This window comes from Cebus imitator, unplaced genomic scaffold (genome assembly GCF_001604975.1).
Source record: "Cebus imitator isolate Cc_AM_T3 unplaced genomic scaffold, Cebus_imitator-1.0 Scaffold216, whole genome shotgun sequence".
NCBI lineage: Eukaryota > Metazoa > Chordata > Mammalia > Primates > Cebidae > Cebus > Cebus imitator.
The window spans coordinates 1528787-1548960 of NW_016107531.1; the positions used below are offsets into that span (position 1 = coordinate 1528787).

Below are 20174 nucleotides of genomic sequence, written 5' to 3' on the forward strand. Positions count from 1 at the left end.
ACATCATCCTGATACCAAAACCTGGCAGAGACTCAACAAGAAAAGAAAGCTTCAGGCCAATATCCATGATGAACATAGATGCAAAAATCTTCAATAAAATACTGGCAAGCCAATTGCAACAGCACATCAAAAAACTTATCCATCATGATCAAGTAGGGATGCAAAGGAGGAAGTCAAATTGTCTCTATTTGCAGACGACAGGACTGTATATTTAGGAGACCCCATCGTCTCACCCCCAAATCTCCTGAAACTGATAAGCAACTTCAGCAAAGTCTCAGGATACAAAATCAATATGCAGAAATCACAAGCGTTACTATACACCAATAACAGACTTAGAGAGAGCCAAATCAAGAACGAACTGCCATTTGCAATTGCTACAAAGAGAATAAAATACCTAGGAATACACCTAACAAAGGATGTAAAGGACCTCTTCAAGAAGAACTACAAACCACTGTTCAAGGAAGTAAGAGAGGACACAAACAGATGAAAAAACATTCCATGTCATGGTTAGGAAGAATCAATATTGTAAAAATGGCCATACTGCCCAAAGTAATTTATAGATTCAATGCTATCCCCATCAAGCTACCTATGAGTCTCTTCACAGAACTGGAAAAAAACAACTTAAACTTCATATGTAACCAAAAGAGAGCCCACATAGCCAAGTCAACTCTAAGCAAAAAGAACAAAGCTGGAGGCATCACACTACTGGACTTCAAACTATACTACAAGGCTACAGTAATCAAAACAGCATGATACTGGTACCAAAACAGAGATATAAACCAATGGAACAGAACAGAGGCCTCAGAGGCAATGCCACACATCTACAACCATCTGATCTTTGACAAATCTGACAAAAATAAGCAATGGGGAAAGGATTCCCTGTTTAATAAATGGTGTTGTGAAAACTGGCTGGCCATGTGCAGAAAGCAGAAACTGGACCCCTTCCTGACACCTTACACTAAAATTAACTCCAGATGGATTAAAGACTTAAACATAAGACCTAACACCATAAAAACCTGAGAAGAAAACCTAGGCAAAACCATTCAGGACATAGGCGTAGGCAAAGACTTCATGACTAAAACACCAAAAGCATTGGCAACAAAAGCCAAAATAGACAAATGGGATCTAATTAAACTCCAGAGCTTCTGCACAGCAAAAGAAACAATCATTAGAGTGAACCAGCAACCAACAGAATGGGAAAGAATTTTTGCAATCTACCCATCTGACAAAGGGCTAATCTCCAGAATCTACAAAGAACTAAAATAGATTTACAAAAAAAAAAAAAAAGAAACAAACCCATTCAAAAGTGGGTAAAGTATACGAACAGACACTTTTCAAAAGAAGACATATATGAGGCCAACAAACATGAAAAAATGCTCATCACTGGTCATTAGAGAAATGCAAATCAAAACCACATTGAGATACCATCTCATGCCAGTTAGAATGGCAATCATTAAAAAATCTGGAGACGACAGATGCTGGAGAGGATGTGGAAAAATATGAACACTTTTACACTGTTGGTGGGAGTGTAAATTAGTTCAACCATTGTGGAAGACAGTGTGGCAATTCCTCAAGGACCTAGAAACAGAAATTCCATTTGACCCAGCAATCCCATTAGTGGGTATATATCCAAAGGATTATAAATCATTCTATTATAAAGACACATGCACACGTATGTTCATTGCAGCACTGTTTATAATAGCAAAGACCTGGAACCAACCCAAATGCTCATCGATGATAGACTGGACAAGGAAAATGTGGCATGTATACACCACGGAATACTATGCAGCCATCCTCTGTAGGGACATGGATGAATCTGGAAACCATCATTCTCAGCAAACTGACACAAGAACAGAAAATCAAACACTGCATGTTTTCCCTCATAGGCGGGTGTTGAACAATGAGAAAGCATGGACACAGGGCGGGGAGCATCACACACTGGGGTCTGTTGAGGGGAATAGGGGATGGACAGTGAGGGGTAGGGAGTTGGGGAGGGATAATATGGGGAGAAATGACCGATACAGGTGACGGGGATGGAGGCAGCAAACCACATCACCATGTATGTACCTATGCAACAGTCCTGCAAGTTCTGCACATGTACCCCAGAACCTAAAGTGCAATAAAATATATATATTTTTAAAAAGAATTATATTCAATACAAATCACTTTTGAAAGAAAAAATAGTTGTAGCCTTGCCATGCTACACTCACATTTGCCAATACATGAAACTGACCCATTAGTACTCTGCTGGATCAGCCTGCCCAGGCACTGCTGCCTGCAGGGGCTGCTGTCGTCTTCTGGCTGCTCCTCCAAAGATGGACAATGGGTTTTGCTTAGGGCTACCACTGTTGCTTCTGGCTGGGGCCACCATGTTGCTGAGGCTTCAGGCACAGGGCCCTACCTCCTTCCCCACGCCGCCCTCCCAGTAGCTACCTTAGGGCTATCAGCTCCTGTTGGACCTGGAGCTGCTCTGGCCTCCTGTGTGTGGTAGGCGAGCTTACGTGCTGTGCTCTTAGAGTGGCCCTCAGAGCTATTGAGGGCCCCCAGACACACACAGTGTGATCAGTGTGGAGGAGGCCAGGATGCTCTTCCTCTTAATATAAGCTGAGGCGGCGGCAGCCTTGTTTAGGTCTCCACACCTTGTCCCAAGGGATCACCTTGAGTTGGCTGCCAACCAAAACCCTTGTCTTCCCGTCATACAGATGGGCAATTACATTTATTCAATGTACAAATATACATAAAACTCTCTAGAAACTACAGAATTACCATTGCTTGTGTATCATCTTAGAACTTTTATACAGACGAGATCATCCTTTCCAACGTTTTTGCCCTGATCTGCTTCTTTATAATAACTATCAAGTGTTGAGCAACAGGACCCCCTGAGAGTCACAGAAGCTTCCAAGGTTTGTTTTTATCATGAACCATGCTGCAGTGAACATTCTTAAACACATCTTTGAGCACATGTGTAAGCACATGCTTAGGACAGATTCCCCAAAGTCAGATGGGTGAGTCAAGGGGATCAACTGCAACTGATGTGGAGCCTCATGTTTGTTCTTGTATTGGTCTTGTCCTGTTGTTTTAGTTTGTTGAGGACTAATTCTGAGAATTTGCTAATTCTGCTTCAAGCTTCTTATGATCTATAATTTCAATCAGCTTCTCATATTTGTCCTCATCTGTGTTACAGATGAAAATCCTGAATAGGACCGAGCACAGAGCCTCAGAGCTGTCACTAGAGACCTCCCTCCAGCTTCCAGAACCACTTGGAAGGACCAAGAAGTCTGTGAGCATGCTGTGCAGCACCATGAAGTCCCCACCCTCCTGGACCGAAATGCCTGGTATGAACTTGCCTTTGCTGAGGTCCCCCAGAGCTGCTGTCTGCAAGGGGCCTCTGCAAAGGCAAGTCTACTCCCAGTCACTAAGTCTAGTGCCAGTCACTACCCCTAACTGTCCTTCTTGAACCACCACCCTCTATGCCAAGGGAGGGCTAGGAGTATGGCATAGGAGAGGTGGAGAGAATTCCCGCTTCCCCTGCTAGGAGACGACTCCTGCTTCCCCCGCTCCTCCTCTGACTGCTCCCTGGTGAACACACATGTGGACACTTAGGGATAGGAGCATCAGTGCTGCCCACCGGACCCCCAGGGAGCAGAAAGCTTCAGCCCACCGTCATCTGCTGCTGAGGACTGAGGCAGCCATTTCTCTCGCAAGCCTGGACAGCTGGAGCTGTGCTTCCAGTCTTTTGCTTAAATGCAGAGGTTACCAGGGAAGTGGAGGCAGGAAAGGTAGGAGGGCTCAGGGGAAACAAGTACAGAATCAGAGGAATCAGGCAGACTTGGGTTTGATCCCAGCTCCACTGCTCACTAATGTGGGACCTTAAATGTGTGTCTGCCCCTTTCTGAGCCTCAGGATCCTCAGCATAAAATGGAGACAGTAAGAGAATCTACCTCACAGGGATGTTGGGAGAATTCAGCCAATTCCTGCATGTAAAGCATTTCGCATAACACCCTTCAAGGGACATCTAGGGGCGACCAGGAGAGGGGGTCATACCATCAGTCAGGCCCAGCAGGCCAGAGGGGGCCCACCTCAATACAGATCCCATGGGTTCAAACACACTGAGAAGCTAGGGACCCCCCTTCACCAGCAGCCTTCCCTGCCCATGGCTGGCTGTCAATGAGTTAGCTAGCAACATTATTCCCAAGGGTTGAGGGGCAGGGAGGCCCTTTACTGAGTCTGGAGGATTCCCATGAAGTCAACTCTTGGCAGGGATGACCTAAATAGATGCTAGAAGCTGATATTACAGCTGCACATAACAATCCCTCAGTGGGTGTTTCTGTGGCATATCCTATTGTGGGAAAGACAAAGGAACCAGATTCAATGTTCTGGTCTGGAGTTGGACTTAGTTCTAAGCTGAGCAAGAGGGTACCTTGTCTCAAGGGAAGATGCTCATCAGAAGAGGGTATCTCAGAGTGTGGCTAATGGGCTCTGAAGGAAGAAGGGAACCCTGTTTTCTAAGGACCCTTAGTTCCAAGGGTGGGAGAGGATATTTCAGGTGACAAGCAAGATTTTGGTGACTTTACCTGAGGCCTGTTGCTTTTACATGCATCATCCAAATGCTTGTGCCACAGTATTGCATGAAATCGGGAACCAGTTTGAAACTTGTAAACATTGCCTGATGGGTAGAGAAACCATGGGTTAAGAAGAGGGCCACATAGGCGGGTCAGCTGGTGACTGTAGCATAAAGAGAAATGTAAACACGGGTAACTAAACTAGGAAGGTCGGCCCCAGGTGAGCTGGAACATGCAGAGAAAGCAGCCTCCTGGGCTCCCTCCAGCTGTCCCTTTGGACCATGGCTTTTAAGCATTTTGAGGCCATGGTTCCTTTGGCTGTCTGGTTAAGCCTGTGGACCATTTTCAGAATAATGTTTCAAATGTATAGATACAAAGGAAATCGATAATACTCAAATACAGTTATTAAACTACTAAAAAACAAATCAGCAGTAAACTTCTATAGGTGCTTCTATATTAAATCACTAAGAACAAGATCTAGTACAGGTTTCACACTGCACTGTAATTTCAAAGAGATGAGCATACATGACATTTTGAAATGTCTGTAACAATATGTGATTTGAAATATCTGATTTCTCTTCGAGATAAAATCACAGGTATTGCTAACAGTTTTGTTGTCGGATGCTTATACTCATAACTGAAGGAGTCAGAAGGCTCTGAAAACAAAGATGTATTTTCTTTCCGCCCAAGTTCACAGACCTCTTGAATTCTATCCATGGACCCTGGCCACCCCTTGTGTCACATTTCCTTAAAAAAACACTGCTAATCCAGTCCAGACTGTTGAGAGAGAAACAAACTCAAATGGTAACCAAACTTAGGACACCCTGCCACATGTGTGCAACAAATGTGGCTTCAGTCACTTAGACACGGAGCAGAGAACTTGGCAATTTCTTTCTTCCTCACTCCGGGTTCTTTGAGGCTCCCTTTGTTTCTCTGCTTCTCAACTAAGAACATTAGAGCCTGACACTCAAGGCATGGTCTCTCCACCAGCACTGGCATCTGCATTGCCTGGGAGCTTGTTGGAAATCTTGGTCTCTACCCCAGATCTACTGAATCCAAATCTGAATTTTAACCAGATCCCCAGGATATTTGTGTGTTCATGAACCCTATAGTAAAACATTCCTGTTAAGGTATGAAAATGCTTGGGGATTTTCCAGCTCCAATCACTTTGCCTGGTTGGAATCTAATTGACCCAGGCACTTTTGGGTTTTTGTCATGTGACATGGGTTACTGAGGAGATTTGCTATAGTCTGTTCTGAATGTTGATGAAGACAGGGCTGCTGGAGAGGATGGCATCCAGAATCTCTCCTTCCCAGCATGATCATGAAGCAGGAACCAGGAGGAACTGGGAGGTAGCTAGAGAAGGTAAAGTTAGAGCTTTGGGAAGTTAAAAGGGTTCTTCTCTGGGTTGGCTTTCAACCTGGACACTGCCAGAGTCTCATGGCACATGCATGTCGGGGGGTCCCTGAAATCTCCCCAAAGCCAAGACCCTTCCAACCTCATAGTCCTGCCTCATCCAACCTTACTGTTTATTCCAAGACCATGAGGCTACAGTTCCTGGAGTGCTGGGCCCCAGAGGCCATAGGTAATCTGCAAAAAGGATTCTAGCACCCTGTGCCTTGTACCTTGCTCCATGGACACACCAACCATGATCTACACAGTTTTTGTGGACTAGCATGGACCCTATGAACATCAGAATCTAAAGAAAAGGAAAGGCAGCAGCCTCAAAAGATCCTAATAACTTGAAAATGCACGGAGAGGAAATGGGCAGAGAGCAGCTGCAGGCGCCGGCTCTGGCCTGTTGCCTACCTTTGTCAGGGTTGTTCAGCTGGAAGATATCTGGGTGCTCGGGGTCATCAGGCAGCTGCACCATCCAGCCCACGATGGAAACCTTTTTGCCAGGTGTGGATTTATACTGGAGGAGAGCAACAACATAGCCGGAGGCCCGGGCCCAGCCCTCCACTCCACAGGAGAGGCCGCCCTGGGCCAGGCAGGCTCCTTCCCTCCCCTGCCACCTTCCCACTCCCATACTCCTCAATTCACTTGATCCCTTTCCCACTCCCATCCTCCACAGTTCACAGAGGTCCCTTTCCCACTAGACAAAGTCCCAGCATGAGAGTCCTTTCAAGGGACTTACGTGTTTTCTGTCTGTGCCCCGCAAGGACTTGGCTCCATAGTACAGGAGGGTGGATCCTGAGAGTATGACCCAGTACCTGGTCCACGAGGACAGCTACAGAGGAAGGGGAAGCTGAGTGATGCCACCAGGGGTGGTGGGGGGTAGAGGCCCCCTGGCCCTGTGATTCCAGACCCAGCCACCCCATCAATGCCAGTGCAGGCTCCTGGCCCTCCATCACCCCCTGGCAATGCCAGCTTCCACCTAGGACCAAGATGGGAGGTGTCTTTCGTCCCCTCTCTTACTCCTTTACTCAGGGAACCTTTGCTTTGTTCATTTCAAGGCAGTGCCAGGCATAATTTCTGAGAGTTCGGCTCGCTGCACACTCACTGCAAGCAGGGCCTCTGCCACACATGTGACTTTCTTGCTGAGACCTCTAGGAGTGGGCACTATTTACAGATGTGGAAACTCAGTGGCCCAGGCAGGGCTGCAGTCTTTGGATCCAGGTCCTTCACTGCTGCCCTTGCTGCCCCAGGTGGATGTGGGTCTGCACTTACTGCAGGCTTCCGCCCTTCCTTGAGCAGGGTTTTTCTTCTCAGAGGCCCTTCCATGGTGGGCACAGCTGCCGAGTTCCCCAGAGAACAGATGCACGGGCCGGTGGGGCTGAGAAGAGACCATCAGTCAGATATTGCCCTGGAGGAGCTGAGGTCAAGGACCCTCTCACTCACTGGGGACCACAGGTGCCCCACTGCCAAGTGTGTGATGTCCCAGCAATCCAGAGGACTCAACAGCGCAGGGCAAGGCCTGGAGGACAGGGCCAGGTGATGATGCACATGAAGGACCCACCGCCAAGGACTCCCACACCTGTCTCTCTGGGGCTACAAAGCTTCAGGTTTGGTGACCAAGTTCCTCATAATCCAGACCCCGATCAGCACCCCCACCTTATCCTGAAGGATGCTTTTGTCACAGCTGCAGCCTGGCCACTCCCCGGGGCTGGTGTGGGCTCCTCCACACCTGAGGAGCTAGTGCCTACACAGCCCCAGCTGCAGCAGCCCCTCCTTCTGGTGTTGGCAGGAGCTTTGGAGGAGCAGTGAGGTACGGAAGAGGCAGTATGGAGTGGCAGAGGGACACGAGCCCACACGCACCATTCCCCACACCTTTCCCAGGCTCTTCTCTCATCCTCTCCCTTGGAGACTCAAGCACCATCTACAGATCAAGGCATCCAAGGGCATGGCAGCCCAGACCTCCCTCCTGAGCACCAGATCTGCCCATGCCCCATGAATGGCACCATCCACTACTGGCCACTTCAGCCAGAAAGCTGGGGTTTTCTTCTCTCTCTGATGCCCCTGCAACCTAATCAATCCCAAGGATGCACTGGGGATCAGACACTAAATATGCCTGACCATGTATCTTAGCCATCCTACCACACCTTAGGCCACGGCGCCTTCCTTCCAGCCACTGCTGAGTGCGCTTCACTGGCCTTCCTGGGTCCACACTGGCCAATGCCTCCACCCTCCCTCTCTCTGCTCCTCCACCACTCATAGCATGCCCCTTTCATGGCTCCCTGTTGCTTTTAAAATCTGAGCCACCATCCTCACCCCTGCTGGATGCAGCTGCAGCTCATCTCATGTCCCTGCCCTCTCTCATTCCTTCGAACACTGCCTTTCCTTCACTCTAATCATCCGCTCTTCCTGTCTCACAGTCCACGGCTCAATTATTTGGTGAATTCCTATCATTCTTCCGGTCTCTTCTTCAGGGAGGCCTTCCCTGATCTCCCCAACCAAGTGTGTTTCTGCTCCTCTCCCTGAGTGCCCCTTACCTCCTCTAGGACAGTCTATGCACCTGGAAGTAGCCTCATGGAAGCAAAGGCTGTGTCTGTTTCTTTTGGCAGCCTCTAGCACAGTGCTTGGCATCCAGCAGGCCACATAACAAGCTATGTGTTGAACAAATGAACACATGAACACATGAATACCTGTAGACACAGCTCCGGGTTCTAGGAGAATTCCGAACTGGAACCCGCCAGTTGGGCCCCAGGGTAGCATAGAGACGTCCCCTGCTACAGAGGAAAAGGGTTAAATTTTAGCAACAGCTTTGAAAGACCAGATGCTCCTGAAGGAGGCAAGAGCACCCTGGACTACATGGTCAATTAGCCCAGGAAGCCCCACAGAGCAACCTCCCTCCCGGCCTCCTCGGCCACACTGCAAGCACACCTGGAGTTGCCAGGCCACTAAACACAGCACCCCTCAGAGTCCCCAAGTCCCCAGTTAATTCTTTCAACTTTTAATTGAGTGTTCACCATTTTTCCAGGGTCAAGAGCATGACTAAAATCCAGGCACGCCCACTTGCCTCAGCCTAGGGCTGAGATGTTTCAAAGCACTGTAGAGCCCAGACAGTCCATGGCAAGTCCACGTTAACAGTGCACACAGAATTGTGGGCAACCTTGCAGGTTGGGCCTGGGTGTCATTCACCAGGATGCAACTGGAGCCTTCTGTGTGCTACATCCTCTGCACTGGACAGTCTCCTCTGTGGCTCTAGCCAGGTCTCTGCAAACTTGCTTTGTGACCTGCTGCAGCATCCAGGAGTTCACACTCAGGGTTACTCTGTGGGCAGCCCTCTGGCTTTCTTTTTGCCTGCGCTCCCCGGCAGTGAGCCTTTCTGGGGCAACGTGCAGCTTCCTGCTCAGCCTCTTTGCATGGAGGCACCCTCTTTCTCCTTTACCCTCTCCTGTCTTAGAAGAATCACTTCCTGTATCCATTTGATGTTCCAACCTTTCTCCCACCCTTGAAGCATGGCCTATTCTCTGACCACAGCTCTTCTTGCCCATTGGCTAGAATACAATGTAGTCAACTTAATAAAGTCAGATGAGGCCCAGAGTTCCTTTGTAAGATCCCCTCAGTCCTCCATGGTCAGCCGTACATTGCTGCATGTCGCTCTGTGACATTGGCACCTGTGGGTGGTGTGGGGCTGCCCTCATGCATTGCAGCAGGTGCATCATACCTGCCCAGGGGCCTCTGCCCTCCCTCCAGGAAGGAGCTCTTCTTAATGACCATCTTGGGTCCACTGTCCAGGGACCCAATTTCAGGGCTGGCGGGAGTCTGACGGTTAGCTGGGACAGCTGTTCTTGGCCCCCCAAGTCTCCTGTCCATCAGCTCTTCCTCTCTGGGTGACGGCGTATCATAGCATGAGCTTGGCTCCCCAGTCCTCTAACATAACTGGTGTCAGGGTGGTCACAGGCTGACCCTATCCCCACCCCTACTGAGCTGTGGCACAGAGGAGGGAGGCCCTGGTGTGCCCAATTCCCTGGCCACTGGCCCAATGGCACCTCCCTCCCAGAAAGAGGGGTGGAGTACAGTGAATGAATGTGACCCACGCAGATAACTGTGAATCTCTCATTTTGGACAAGCGAAACAGTCCCCAAAGTCACTCTTCCTGGCACCACATACTGAGCACCTCACAGGTGAGTGTACTAGCATGTCAGGTCCCAAGCCTGTGTGGAAGCCGTGCTGCTCAGGGGAACCGGCCATGGCTGCCTCCAGGGCTGCTCTTCTTCCAGCCATCACCAGGGTTTCTTCTGAGAAGGGTCTGACAATGGCTTTTCTGCAGTGAGATTCTTTGTGGCTTTGTCTGCTACCCAGGGACGTTTCCTCCTTATCTGAGCTGGATTCCAGCTCTGAGCTGCCGCCTGTTTGGAGTTGAGGATAGAGTCCCCCTTCCCAGAGCCGGGCCCTCTGGCCCCTTTGCCACTTTTCTTCTCCTGAGTCTTTTCCCCTGTTACCTGAGGAGAATATGTGATGGCAGCAGACTGTCCACAGTTCCCACAGTACCTCAGACAGGGTACGGGGGCCAGTGCAGCTACCTTCTTCCCGTCATTCTCTCCCTTTACATGAGATAGTACATGGCTTTGTATTTTACAGATGTTTGATGGAATGATATCTTTGATGGAGAGCTTGAAACGAGCATCTTCCAGGCAGGTTAGCCTTGTAAGGGGCCTTTCCTCATGTCCTCCCTAAAGGGGTGAAGAGTGGACTGGCGGGGAGCACAAGGACACCAGGGACCACCGGGTAGCTCTCGACAGACCAAGCAGACACTAGGCAGTGGGCGCTCACATGCTCTGATGCCCCTGCAACCTAATCGCGTGCACTCATGCTGTCACCGAGGCTTTGTGTAAAGCACCCTTACCCTCCCCACAATGAGGAAACTGAGGCTCAGTGATGTGAATCTACTTGACCAAGGCATGAGCCTTGTAAGCTAGGACTTGAACCCAGGACTGTCTGACTCTACAGCCCAAGCTCCTCACCACACTGTGACATGCAGACTTTCAGGACAGAGGGAGAGGCAGCACCATCAAACATGGTGGGCTCTGTCACATGGACTGAGCCCATGTGGGGACCCTTCTGGCATTGCACTCTCTGAGGTACGTCTACTTGTGGGTCCCCACCTGCACTCACGCTGCCTGGGATTTGTCAGTGTCTGAGACAGAATGACCACAAGATTCCTAGGCCTGGGAATCTCCCAGGATGGGGCCACCTCCCAGGTCTCCTGGTCCCTTGGTGGCCCACTGGAGCAGTCTCCTGGCAGTTTTGGCTGCCTGGTGCTGAAGAGCATCTGCCTCTTCTCAACTGCATACCACGTGCCAACTACATACTTTCACACACAAGCACGCCCAGCTTTGTGAGGGGGCCATGTTCTCATAGTTTTAGATGAGGAAACTGAAACTCAAGGAAGCGAAGCCACTTGTCCCACCCTAATGGCCTGCCATTAGAGATAGAGATGCAAGTGTTCACAAAGGGAGGCTCACTTTCTGGTGTGGGTGGAGGGCCTGTGCCAGTGTGGCTGTTCCAGGCTCTGAAAGTCAGAACCTGCTCTCTCTGGAGCCAGAGGAGCAACCCCAGGCATTGAAGGGCAGCACCAGTGTGACTTTTCTCCAGGCCAGCCTTTAGGACACAGAGTCAGGGGAAGTGGCCAGCTTTCCCTCCCAGGTGAGCCCCCCAGAGCTGGAGGAGGACTGTGCTGGGCAAGGCAACTCTGGCTACCTAGAAGGCCAGCATTAGCACAGAGGAGCTAGGATCTTCAGCCACTGGAACCAGACAATCTGGAAGTGTCTCCACTTTGAGAAAATTTGTTATTTGAATGTTCGGGGCCAGAAAACGCAAAATGATCAGGTGGTGGTATCAGAGGAACCCCAGAAATCATGGATTTTTTTTTCTTTTTTTTTTGGTAACTGAAATGGGGGCTTACAACCCAGAACCACAGACACCTTTCCCAGTGTCATTCTGGGAACATGTGGCTGAACACTGTATCCTAGGAAGGCCATCTGACTGCCCCCTCTCAGGGATCTTAGGTGGAGTCAGGAGAAAGAGGACTGCAACAGGCAATTGAAGGAACCTGGGTCTAGGGAAGACATCGACTGGCAACAAGGTGGAACAATCCCAAAGGGTGTGCAAGATGAGGAGGAGGAGGAGGAGGATGGGGTCATGGGATGATGACAATGATGATGATGAGATGATGGGATGATGATGGTGGTAGTGGTGGTGGTGATGGTCAAAGTGGGAGGATGGAATGACGACAGTGATGGTGGTAACGATGGTGGCGGTGGTGATGAGACAGTGGGTGCCAGGCAGTGTGCTAAGCAGGATTCATCCAGCATCTCATTTATTCATATAACACTGTGAGGTAGGCAGTATCATTACCCCCCCACCTTATAGATAAAGAGTCTGATGCTTGAAGAGGTGGAGTCACTTGCCCAAGATCACAACACGAGGAAGAGGAAGAGTGGATGCTGCTTTTGAGGTGGAAGCAGCCAGGGTACTGCCTGGGCCAACAGCATCATGACAATTCAGACTATTCAAGTGGGTCTGAAAGGCCATCTTCACTCCATCTTTTTCTAGGTACACATTAGGTTGTAAATATCCTGGGGATTACATTTCATAAAGACTTAAGTCCCTGTTTCTGGGCCAGGAGGTTGAGGAGCAGAAAATAATTATGTTGAGGCCTTGGTAATCTTGGTCTTAGCAGAATTAGGTTCCCTCCCTGATAGGGTCTGGCTGTGTCCACACCCAAATATCATCACGAATCATAGTTCCCACAATCCCCACATGTTATGGGAGGGACCCAGTGGGAGTTAATTGAATCATGGGGGTGGTTACCCCCATGCTGCTATTCTTGTGATAGTGAGTGAGTTCTCATGAGATCTGATGGTTTTCTAAGGGGCTTTTCAAAATCTTTTGCTTGGCACGTCTCCTTGCTGCCGCAACGTGAAGAAGATGCTTGCTTCCCCTCCCACCATGATTGTAAGTTTCCTGAGGCCTCTCCAGCCATGCTGAACTATGAGTCAATTAAACCCTTTCCTTTATAAATTACCTAGTCTCAGGTATGTCTTTATCAGCAGCATGAGAAAAGACTAATACACTTCCCCTAGTCTTCTGTACACAGAGCCCCAGCCTCACGTACACAGTGCCCGGGTAGGAGTGTACATGTGGAAGGGCCCAGGTGATGCTATTCATCAGCAGTGTCCACCTGCGCCCACACACTCTGGATAGGAAGCCAGTCCAATTAGGCCATGGCTTATCCTGGCCACTTTCTGATGCTTCACTCTCATCTTCAGGCAGGAAGCTGCCACCCTGAATTCTGCTGGGCCCTGGGATGTCCCTTCTAGCAGGTCTTTTTGAAGGATATTTGCTCTGTATGGGTCACCCACTTTTCTCTGGGCAATGTCCCTGATTCACTAAGTGGGTCCCTAGGAACCACATTTGTATTGCATGCCCCCGTCCTTGTGACAGCTGAGGGGACAGGGCAATAGCAGTGGTCTAAGCCAGGTAAGCCAGATCTTCTCTCTTGGTGATTAGGAACCAGATTTGAGAGGCTTAAACTGAGGCTCAGTGGCTGGGCAAAACTATCACATGTAAACTTGAGAGCTCTGAGGTATCATCCATCTTCCCCTCTGTGCATTGGGAAGTCCAGAAATCTTGCCTGAGAGAGACTGGGGAGGGGTAAAGCAGATATGCACAGAGAAGGATAGACAGAGATGGAAGGAGTGTCCTGCCCCCTAGCTGCTGACTCTGGAGAAATTGTAGGTATTGAACAGAGAAGCTGTGGGCAGAAATTTCTCAGCAACCATGAAGCAGCAGTAGCTGCCTGGCAGGGCTCAAAAACAAAGTCAAGCAAAAGGCCCTGGCACCTAGAGGCAGAGTGTTCTTTGTGCACTTTTCTCTCTGCAGACTTACCTCAGTCTGCTGGCTGGAACGTCAATTGCCAGACTTTAGTGTCTGCAGCTAAGGCAGTGAGGCAAAAGATCACATATTGGAGGGAAACCCAAAACAGAAGCTGGCAAATTGTCTAACTGGGCTGCCACCCAGAGGACATTGGATGAAGAGGATCCTAATGATCCCTCGACAGGGGTCCTGGGACCTGAGGAGGCCTCAAGCTCTGAGTCATGCACCAAGCTGGGACAGGTGGCCCAGGGCTCAGTGTCTCTGAGTCTCATTCAGGAGAGACAGGCCAAGAGTTCAGAGCACTGAAGCCAGGCGCCTGGCAGCAGGATGAACCCAAGGAAACCAGACTCAAGGGAGGAATGAGAGCCTGGGCTCCTGGCCTCAGCCACAGGTTGGGGGGACAGTGAAGTCCTCTGTGGCAGTCACCCTGAGAATGGCCCTCTTTCTCCTTTACCCTCTTCTGTCTTAGAAGACTCACTTCCTATACCCATTTGATGTTCCAACCTTCTCCCCACACTTGAAGCATGGCAGCCAAAGGGACCCATCACCTGCAGGATCGCCTCTAGCGCCTGGCCCGACTCTCCCAAAATTCTGCAGAGTTTGGGGCTTGAGAGGCAACCTTGTGACATGGTAAACCTGGGCATATGCCAGGGTTCTCTGATCTTCTCAAGGAAGGAAACAAGTGTCTTTTAAAACTCAGTTTTGGGGACAGCAGGCTTAGTGCTCTGTTGCCATGACTCCACTTCCTAGTGCCTCCGTAAGGATGTCAGATAATCCTTCCAGCTAAAACAAACAGGTAAACCTCACATGGACAGAAACTGCATCACCCAACTCCCTGAACACCCTACAGCACCACCCTATAGCACTCTGGGGGCCACTGTCTGCAGCAACCTCTTGGAGGAGCCCTCCCACAGTCCAGTGTCATCCTGGAGGCCAGCAAGTGCTGGCAGAAATTTGCCATCATTCCAGTCCATCCCTCCCTTGATGACTGAATTGCATTTGAGGGCATTTTTCTTCCCCCTACCTACCCTTAGACTCCTGGGTTGCCTTCTTGCTGGTAAGTAGTACCTATCGAGGGAAATTCATAAAAGTCCCCAGTTCAGGCTGGGCACCATGGCTCCTGCCTGTCCTCCTAGCACGCTGGGAAGTAGGAGTAGGAGGATTGCTTGAGACCAGCTGGGGAACACAATGAGCCCCCATCTCTACTGAAAAATGAAAATAAAAAATTTAGTCAGGCATGGTGGCATGCACCTGTACCCAGCTACTTCTAAGGTGGAGACAGCAGGACTGCTTAAGCCTGGGAGATCAAGGCTGCAGAGAACTATGACAGCACCACCGCACTCCAGCCTAGAAAACAAAGTGAGACTCTGCCTCAAAAAAAAAAAAAAAGTCCCTAAATCAGTTCCTCAGATGTGCTAGGTCTTCACCATGCCTAGCCTCATCACAGGGCTGAGGAATGGAGGCTCAGAGGTACTGAGAGCTACCCAAGGGCCTGGGAGGATCAGTGGTCCTAACTTCAGGTCCCCTAACATGGCTGGCTATCCCTTTCACTGTGGAGGTACACTGACAACTCGAGAGAACAGAACCTGCCATGGGGCCCAGCTCTCCTGTACGAGACTCTTACAGATACCACACCCTAGGCCACCTGTTCCAGCCTGGTGCATGACTCACAGCCCACAGCCTCCTCAGGACCCTCCCCGAGGGTCCTCTTCACTAAATGTCCTGGACTACTGCTTAACCATCCCCTCCTCCAGAAGCCACCTCTGAGCCTAGGACCCAATGTAGGTTGACCTGTTGGGGGCTCCCACTGCATCCTGCACAACTGCTTCCCATCCTTTGTGGACCTGGCAGGACTTATTTAAGACTCTGAGCTCTGACCTATTCCCTCACCTCCTTCAGAGCAGGAAGAGGAACAGACTCTTCAGAGAGGGTTGTGCACTATGCCCCCGTAACCCTGCCCCAGCCGCACTTCCCTCTCTCACTAGAGGGGCTTCCTCTCATCCTGGGCCTTCCGAGGACGCCCATCCCCCATTCTTCCCACTACATGCATTACAGCCCGTGCCTCACACGAGAAGGCCCTTCCATGGAGACTGGTGATTCCGACCAGGGGAGATGGTGGCCAAGTGTTTCGTAATCAACTTTGTGGCACTATCATATTTCAGTTGTTAAAAACTGATTAGTAATCATTTCTGATTACGTCTTCTTTTATAAAGTTAAATGTTAATTGTTTTTCTGGGTAGAAAAGAAACATTTACCCATTGTGGAAAATCTGGAGAATACAGGGAAAATAAACTCACTAAATAAACCCACAGCCCAGAAATAGAATGAGTGAGACTCTATTTTCACATGTACATATATGATCGCCTCTGCAATCCATTTTGTTAGTCTTTTTAAAAACATCTAATTTAAAATACTTTAACTCGTAGGCTGATATTCTTGTTTTCATCTTAGTGCCAACACTTGCTTTCCAAATCAGGCAGAAAAAGGCACCTGTTATCCATTACTGCTGCTCCTGATTAAACGCTCCCTTTCCTGTTCGTTTCCAAGGGGCCTGAGGTTGGTTGGATCATCCTGACACAAGCCCACAGCCCTCCTCACCAGGTCATTGAATGCCTCCCCACCTCCCTGGGAAAGCAGAGTGTGCTGGAGGCTCCCCTTCCCTCCTCACCCCTATTCTCCTGGGCATGAGGTGGGGAAAACTGCTGACTAGGGACACTAGGTGCAGTCACAGAGAGGAGCAGGCCCACTCCTGCCCATGGCCCTCTGGCCCAGGACCACCACCCTGTCCTCATTCTGGGTCTCAAGGGTAGAGGAGGGTCTTTAAGGCAGCCTGGAAGTTCAGAAGTAACTAACACACACCTCCCTGGGTCTCACTGCCCCTCCCTGGCCCCACAGGCCCCGTGACCTTGCCAAGGCTGACACAGGTGAAGAGATAGGATACAGAGCAGAAAAGGGTCCCCTTTGTTCTCTGCACCCTTGTTCCACAGTCCAGTAAGAACAGGCCCATTCCTACTGGGGGCAGTACAGCGGTTCCACAGGCCTCAGCAGGCTCCAGCTCCAGTGTGGGAGCTCTTCATGGCCAGACACTTTGGGGATCCACTGGCCATCTGCAGCCTGAACTCTGGCTACCACCCAAGGAGGAGACATCTACGTGTGTAAACTCAGGGAAGGCAAACTCACCAGATAGGCACACAGGGTCCCACCCCTGGCCAGACAACAGAAACTGCTGCCTGCCTGCTGACAGTGGCATTCATGGTGATGAAGGTGTGCCCTCAACCCACCAGGGGTGTGTGGTGTGGAGGAACTGGCCCTGGGTCTCCCTGCCTTTCACCTTGGTATCTAGCTCTATTTCTCTTCCTAGCCTGGGCAGGCTTATTATCAAGGCTGAGGGGCAGGGGCTGGTGGCAATCTTCGATAGAAGACTGTGGTCCCTAAGCTTCAGAGCTGTGGGTGAAAATGCTGTCTCCGCCACCATGGCCAAGCCTCCTCCTCTCCTCTCTTACGCCCTCATTTCTTTGAGTGGGGCCCAGGCTTCCCCTGCACCTCTGGCTCTGGCTCCACAGTCTCTTGTCTGCTCAAGCAGCGTAACATGCAGAGAAAGCTGTGTTCTTACAGCATCTTTCCATAAAGAGGAGGAGAGGCTTTTTCAGGGCAGGTGCTGGCCTTTGGGCCCAGGCAGGCTGACAGTCTTCCCAGGAAGGGGGAATCTGCTTCCCATTATAGAGTAGGAGGATTTGACCTGGGGGAAGAGCTGGGAGTGGAGGGAGGACCTGGAAGAGCTAAGGATTGGGCCCATGAAGATCAGGAATAGAGAAGACCCAGGTAAGAGCATGAAGGTGAGTAACTGAAAGAAAAGAGCCACATGTAATGAAGATTTTCAAGCTGTAAGAGGTAAGTCTTCCCCTCCAACTCTCCCATGGACTTTCCAGGAAGGCCCAGAATGCTCCTGTGCATTTGTGAGTGTGGATTACTTCACGGAATGTAAGAGGCAGTGCAGGATGGGGATAGAGGCCAGTGGCCAAGGGACCTGGGTCTAGATTGGGGTCATTAAGACTGCACGGAGCCTGGGTCTTGACTGGAGTCCCACTGGCATCCTCCAAAGCAGGTGGCCTCCTGCTCCCCTCAGCAAGGTGGGGCTGGGCCAAGAGCCATCCTCAGAGGGTGAGAAACAGGACATCCTCCCTGCAGGGCTGTTTCCAGGCTGCTGGAGGTGGGGCCAGGCATCTGCACCAGCCATGAGACCATCCCAAAATCACTTACTCTAGATATTCAGATGGATAGTGATCTAAATGCTGTGAAATGTTGTGGCCCACAGCGATGATGACATTGCAACCAGCATCGTCTCCCTGGGACAAGGAATTCTCTCTCGCCATCCTCCTTCCTAGTAGCTCTAATCTCAGTCATGAGGACTTAGCAGGAACTATAGCTGCTATACCCTCAGTTAGTAGTGTGGTGTCTGGCAGGGAGCAGTTGCTTAACAGCTACTGAATGAATAAGTGAGTCAATGAAGGAATGAGCAAGTGAAAGAATGAATGAATGAAAGACTGGTTCAGGTCTAATTGCTCTTCAGGATCTGTGACTGTTTGCCATTTGATGTCTTCTCATTGGCCTGAGGCCAGGGGAGGTACTGCTTGCCTGTAAGCCATCTCCCTTAGGGCGCCCCCAGGAGTCCCCTGACTGGTGCTAAGAGTTCTGGAGTCTGCCCTTGTGCCTGTCTGGTTCTCCTCGCCATTGCTGGGGTGGCTCCCAGGGTGAAAGCTACTGGCCCATTTGCCTGAGCAACCCAGATGGGTGGAGAGGGAGAAGAGAGAGCCTCTGAGGGCTGGCACATCGTCACTCCCCCGCCATCCCCCATCTTGGGTTTCACAGGCAGACAGACTGACTGTCCTATATGGCGCAGTCCCCGTATCTGGCCGAGGTGTGGAGCAGTGATGAAGAGGTCCCTCAGTGGTCAGGAGGCTGTTGGGTGTGGCTCAGCTCTGTTCATATCAGAGTGTGGAGTGGGTAAGTCATTTCACCTCTCTGAGCCTTGTTTCTCACATGTATAAAATGGGGACACTATGAATGGCTGCTGTGCAGAATTCGGTATGTCTGTGCATGCAAAGCACCAAGACAGTGCTTGGCACAGGCCATGCTCAACCAAGAGCACTGACCAGCAGACAGCTCCTCTGCCCTGGGAGGAGTTGCTAGGCAGCACCTATCTTCTCTGTGGTCAACTTAGGATTATGGGCACTGAGGAGAGAAGCTTCAGCTCCAGAGGAGGAGTGGTGTGTGCATGTGTTTACACACACACGTATGTTTGTGCACAAAAATGTGTGCGTGTACATGCATGCATATGTGCATGTGTGAAAATAGTATATACACCCACGTGTGACAGTGATTATATGAATGTGTATACAAGCACATGTGTATGTGTCTGTGTATGTGTGAGACTGCATGTAATAGGCGAGTGCAAGTGTACAGTGTGTGCCTGGGTATATGTGAGTGTGTAAGGTGTGTGTACTTGTGAGTGTGTCACTGTGAGTGTGCATGTGTGCCCAGGGCCCTGCATTCTGGTGCAAACCTGCCTTTCCTGGACATTCTGTGTCATTGGATGTTTCCCACCTCCCATCAGACCTTTAGTCACCATGATGCCCTTCACCCCTGGTGGTGCCATGGCTGTGAGGGCACCCCCTTCACAGCATCTCCTGCCTTACTAGAGACCACCTGGCACCTGGCACAGGAAAACACCAGTACATGGAGTATGTGCAATGGGAATTCCTGAGCAAGAGGCCTGGGGCCCTGGCACACAGGCTCTCCCGGGGAGCCAAACCCTGGGCTGAGGGAGCCTCAAGGGAGGCAGAGGCTGTGGCCGCTTTCCTGTCACCAGTGCCTAGCAGGGTGGGGGTCAATAAATACCCAAGGCCTGAGGCCATTTGGGTGCAATATTCTCAGACCCCACCAGGCGGAGCCACATGCCCATCTCAAGACCAGACCACTTCTTAGGCTTCCATTTTCAAGAACCCATATTTTGGGCCAAATCTACTCCCAGGCCTTCTGCAGCTGTGCTGGAGGAAGACCTTCCTGGACCAGAGGAGGCGTGGGGCTGCTCAGAGTATGGGGGCTGGGGACCCGACACCCATCCTGCTCTTCCATCCTCCCTCCTAGTTGGCCCTGCCCCGGCGAGGGGGCTGGAGGAGCCACAGAGCAGCCTCACAGAGGCTGGCATGGGGTGGGTGGGACAGGGCCTGTCTCCAGCTCCCTTGGCCCTGAGCACCTCCCCAGGGAGGGAGGCCATGCTGAGGCCAC

The 20174-nt window shown here is 50.6% G+C and overlaps 1 protein-coding gene and 1 long non-coding RNA gene across 11 annotated transcripts in view; both read right to left on the reverse strand.

The window, feature by feature from the left end:
- RALGPS1 (Ral GEF with PH domain and SH3 binding motif 1) overlaps positions 1-20174 on the reverse strand; it is a 379879-nt gene that overhangs the window by 10271 nt on the left and 349434 nt on the right. For 9 of the 10 annotated variants that reach the window (XM_037745920.1, XM_037745926.1, XM_037745923.1 and 6 more), the window contains 5 exons: positions 8648-8731; positions 7233-7338; positions 6700-6792; positions 6372-6477; positions 4575-4666 (listed from right to left, as the gene is read on the reverse strand). In XM_037745920.1, the coding sequence (XP_037601848.1) occupies positions 4575-4666; positions 6372-6477; positions 6700-6792; positions 7233-7338; positions 8648-8731 (481 nt within the window). Of the gene's footprint in view, positions 1-4574; positions 4667-6022; positions 6262-6371; positions 6478-6699; positions 6793-7232; positions 7339-8647; positions 8732-20174 lie in introns of those variants that run through there. The other variant, XM_037745922.1, reaches the window with a different exon arrangement.
- Positions 8944-20174, reverse strand: LOC119474185. Its single transcript, XR_005203474.1, has 2 exons — positions 14391-20174; positions 8944-9443 (listed from the first exon to the last, which is right to left on the reverse strand). It is a non-coding gene; the product is annotated as an uncharacterized LOC119474185 (long non-coding RNA).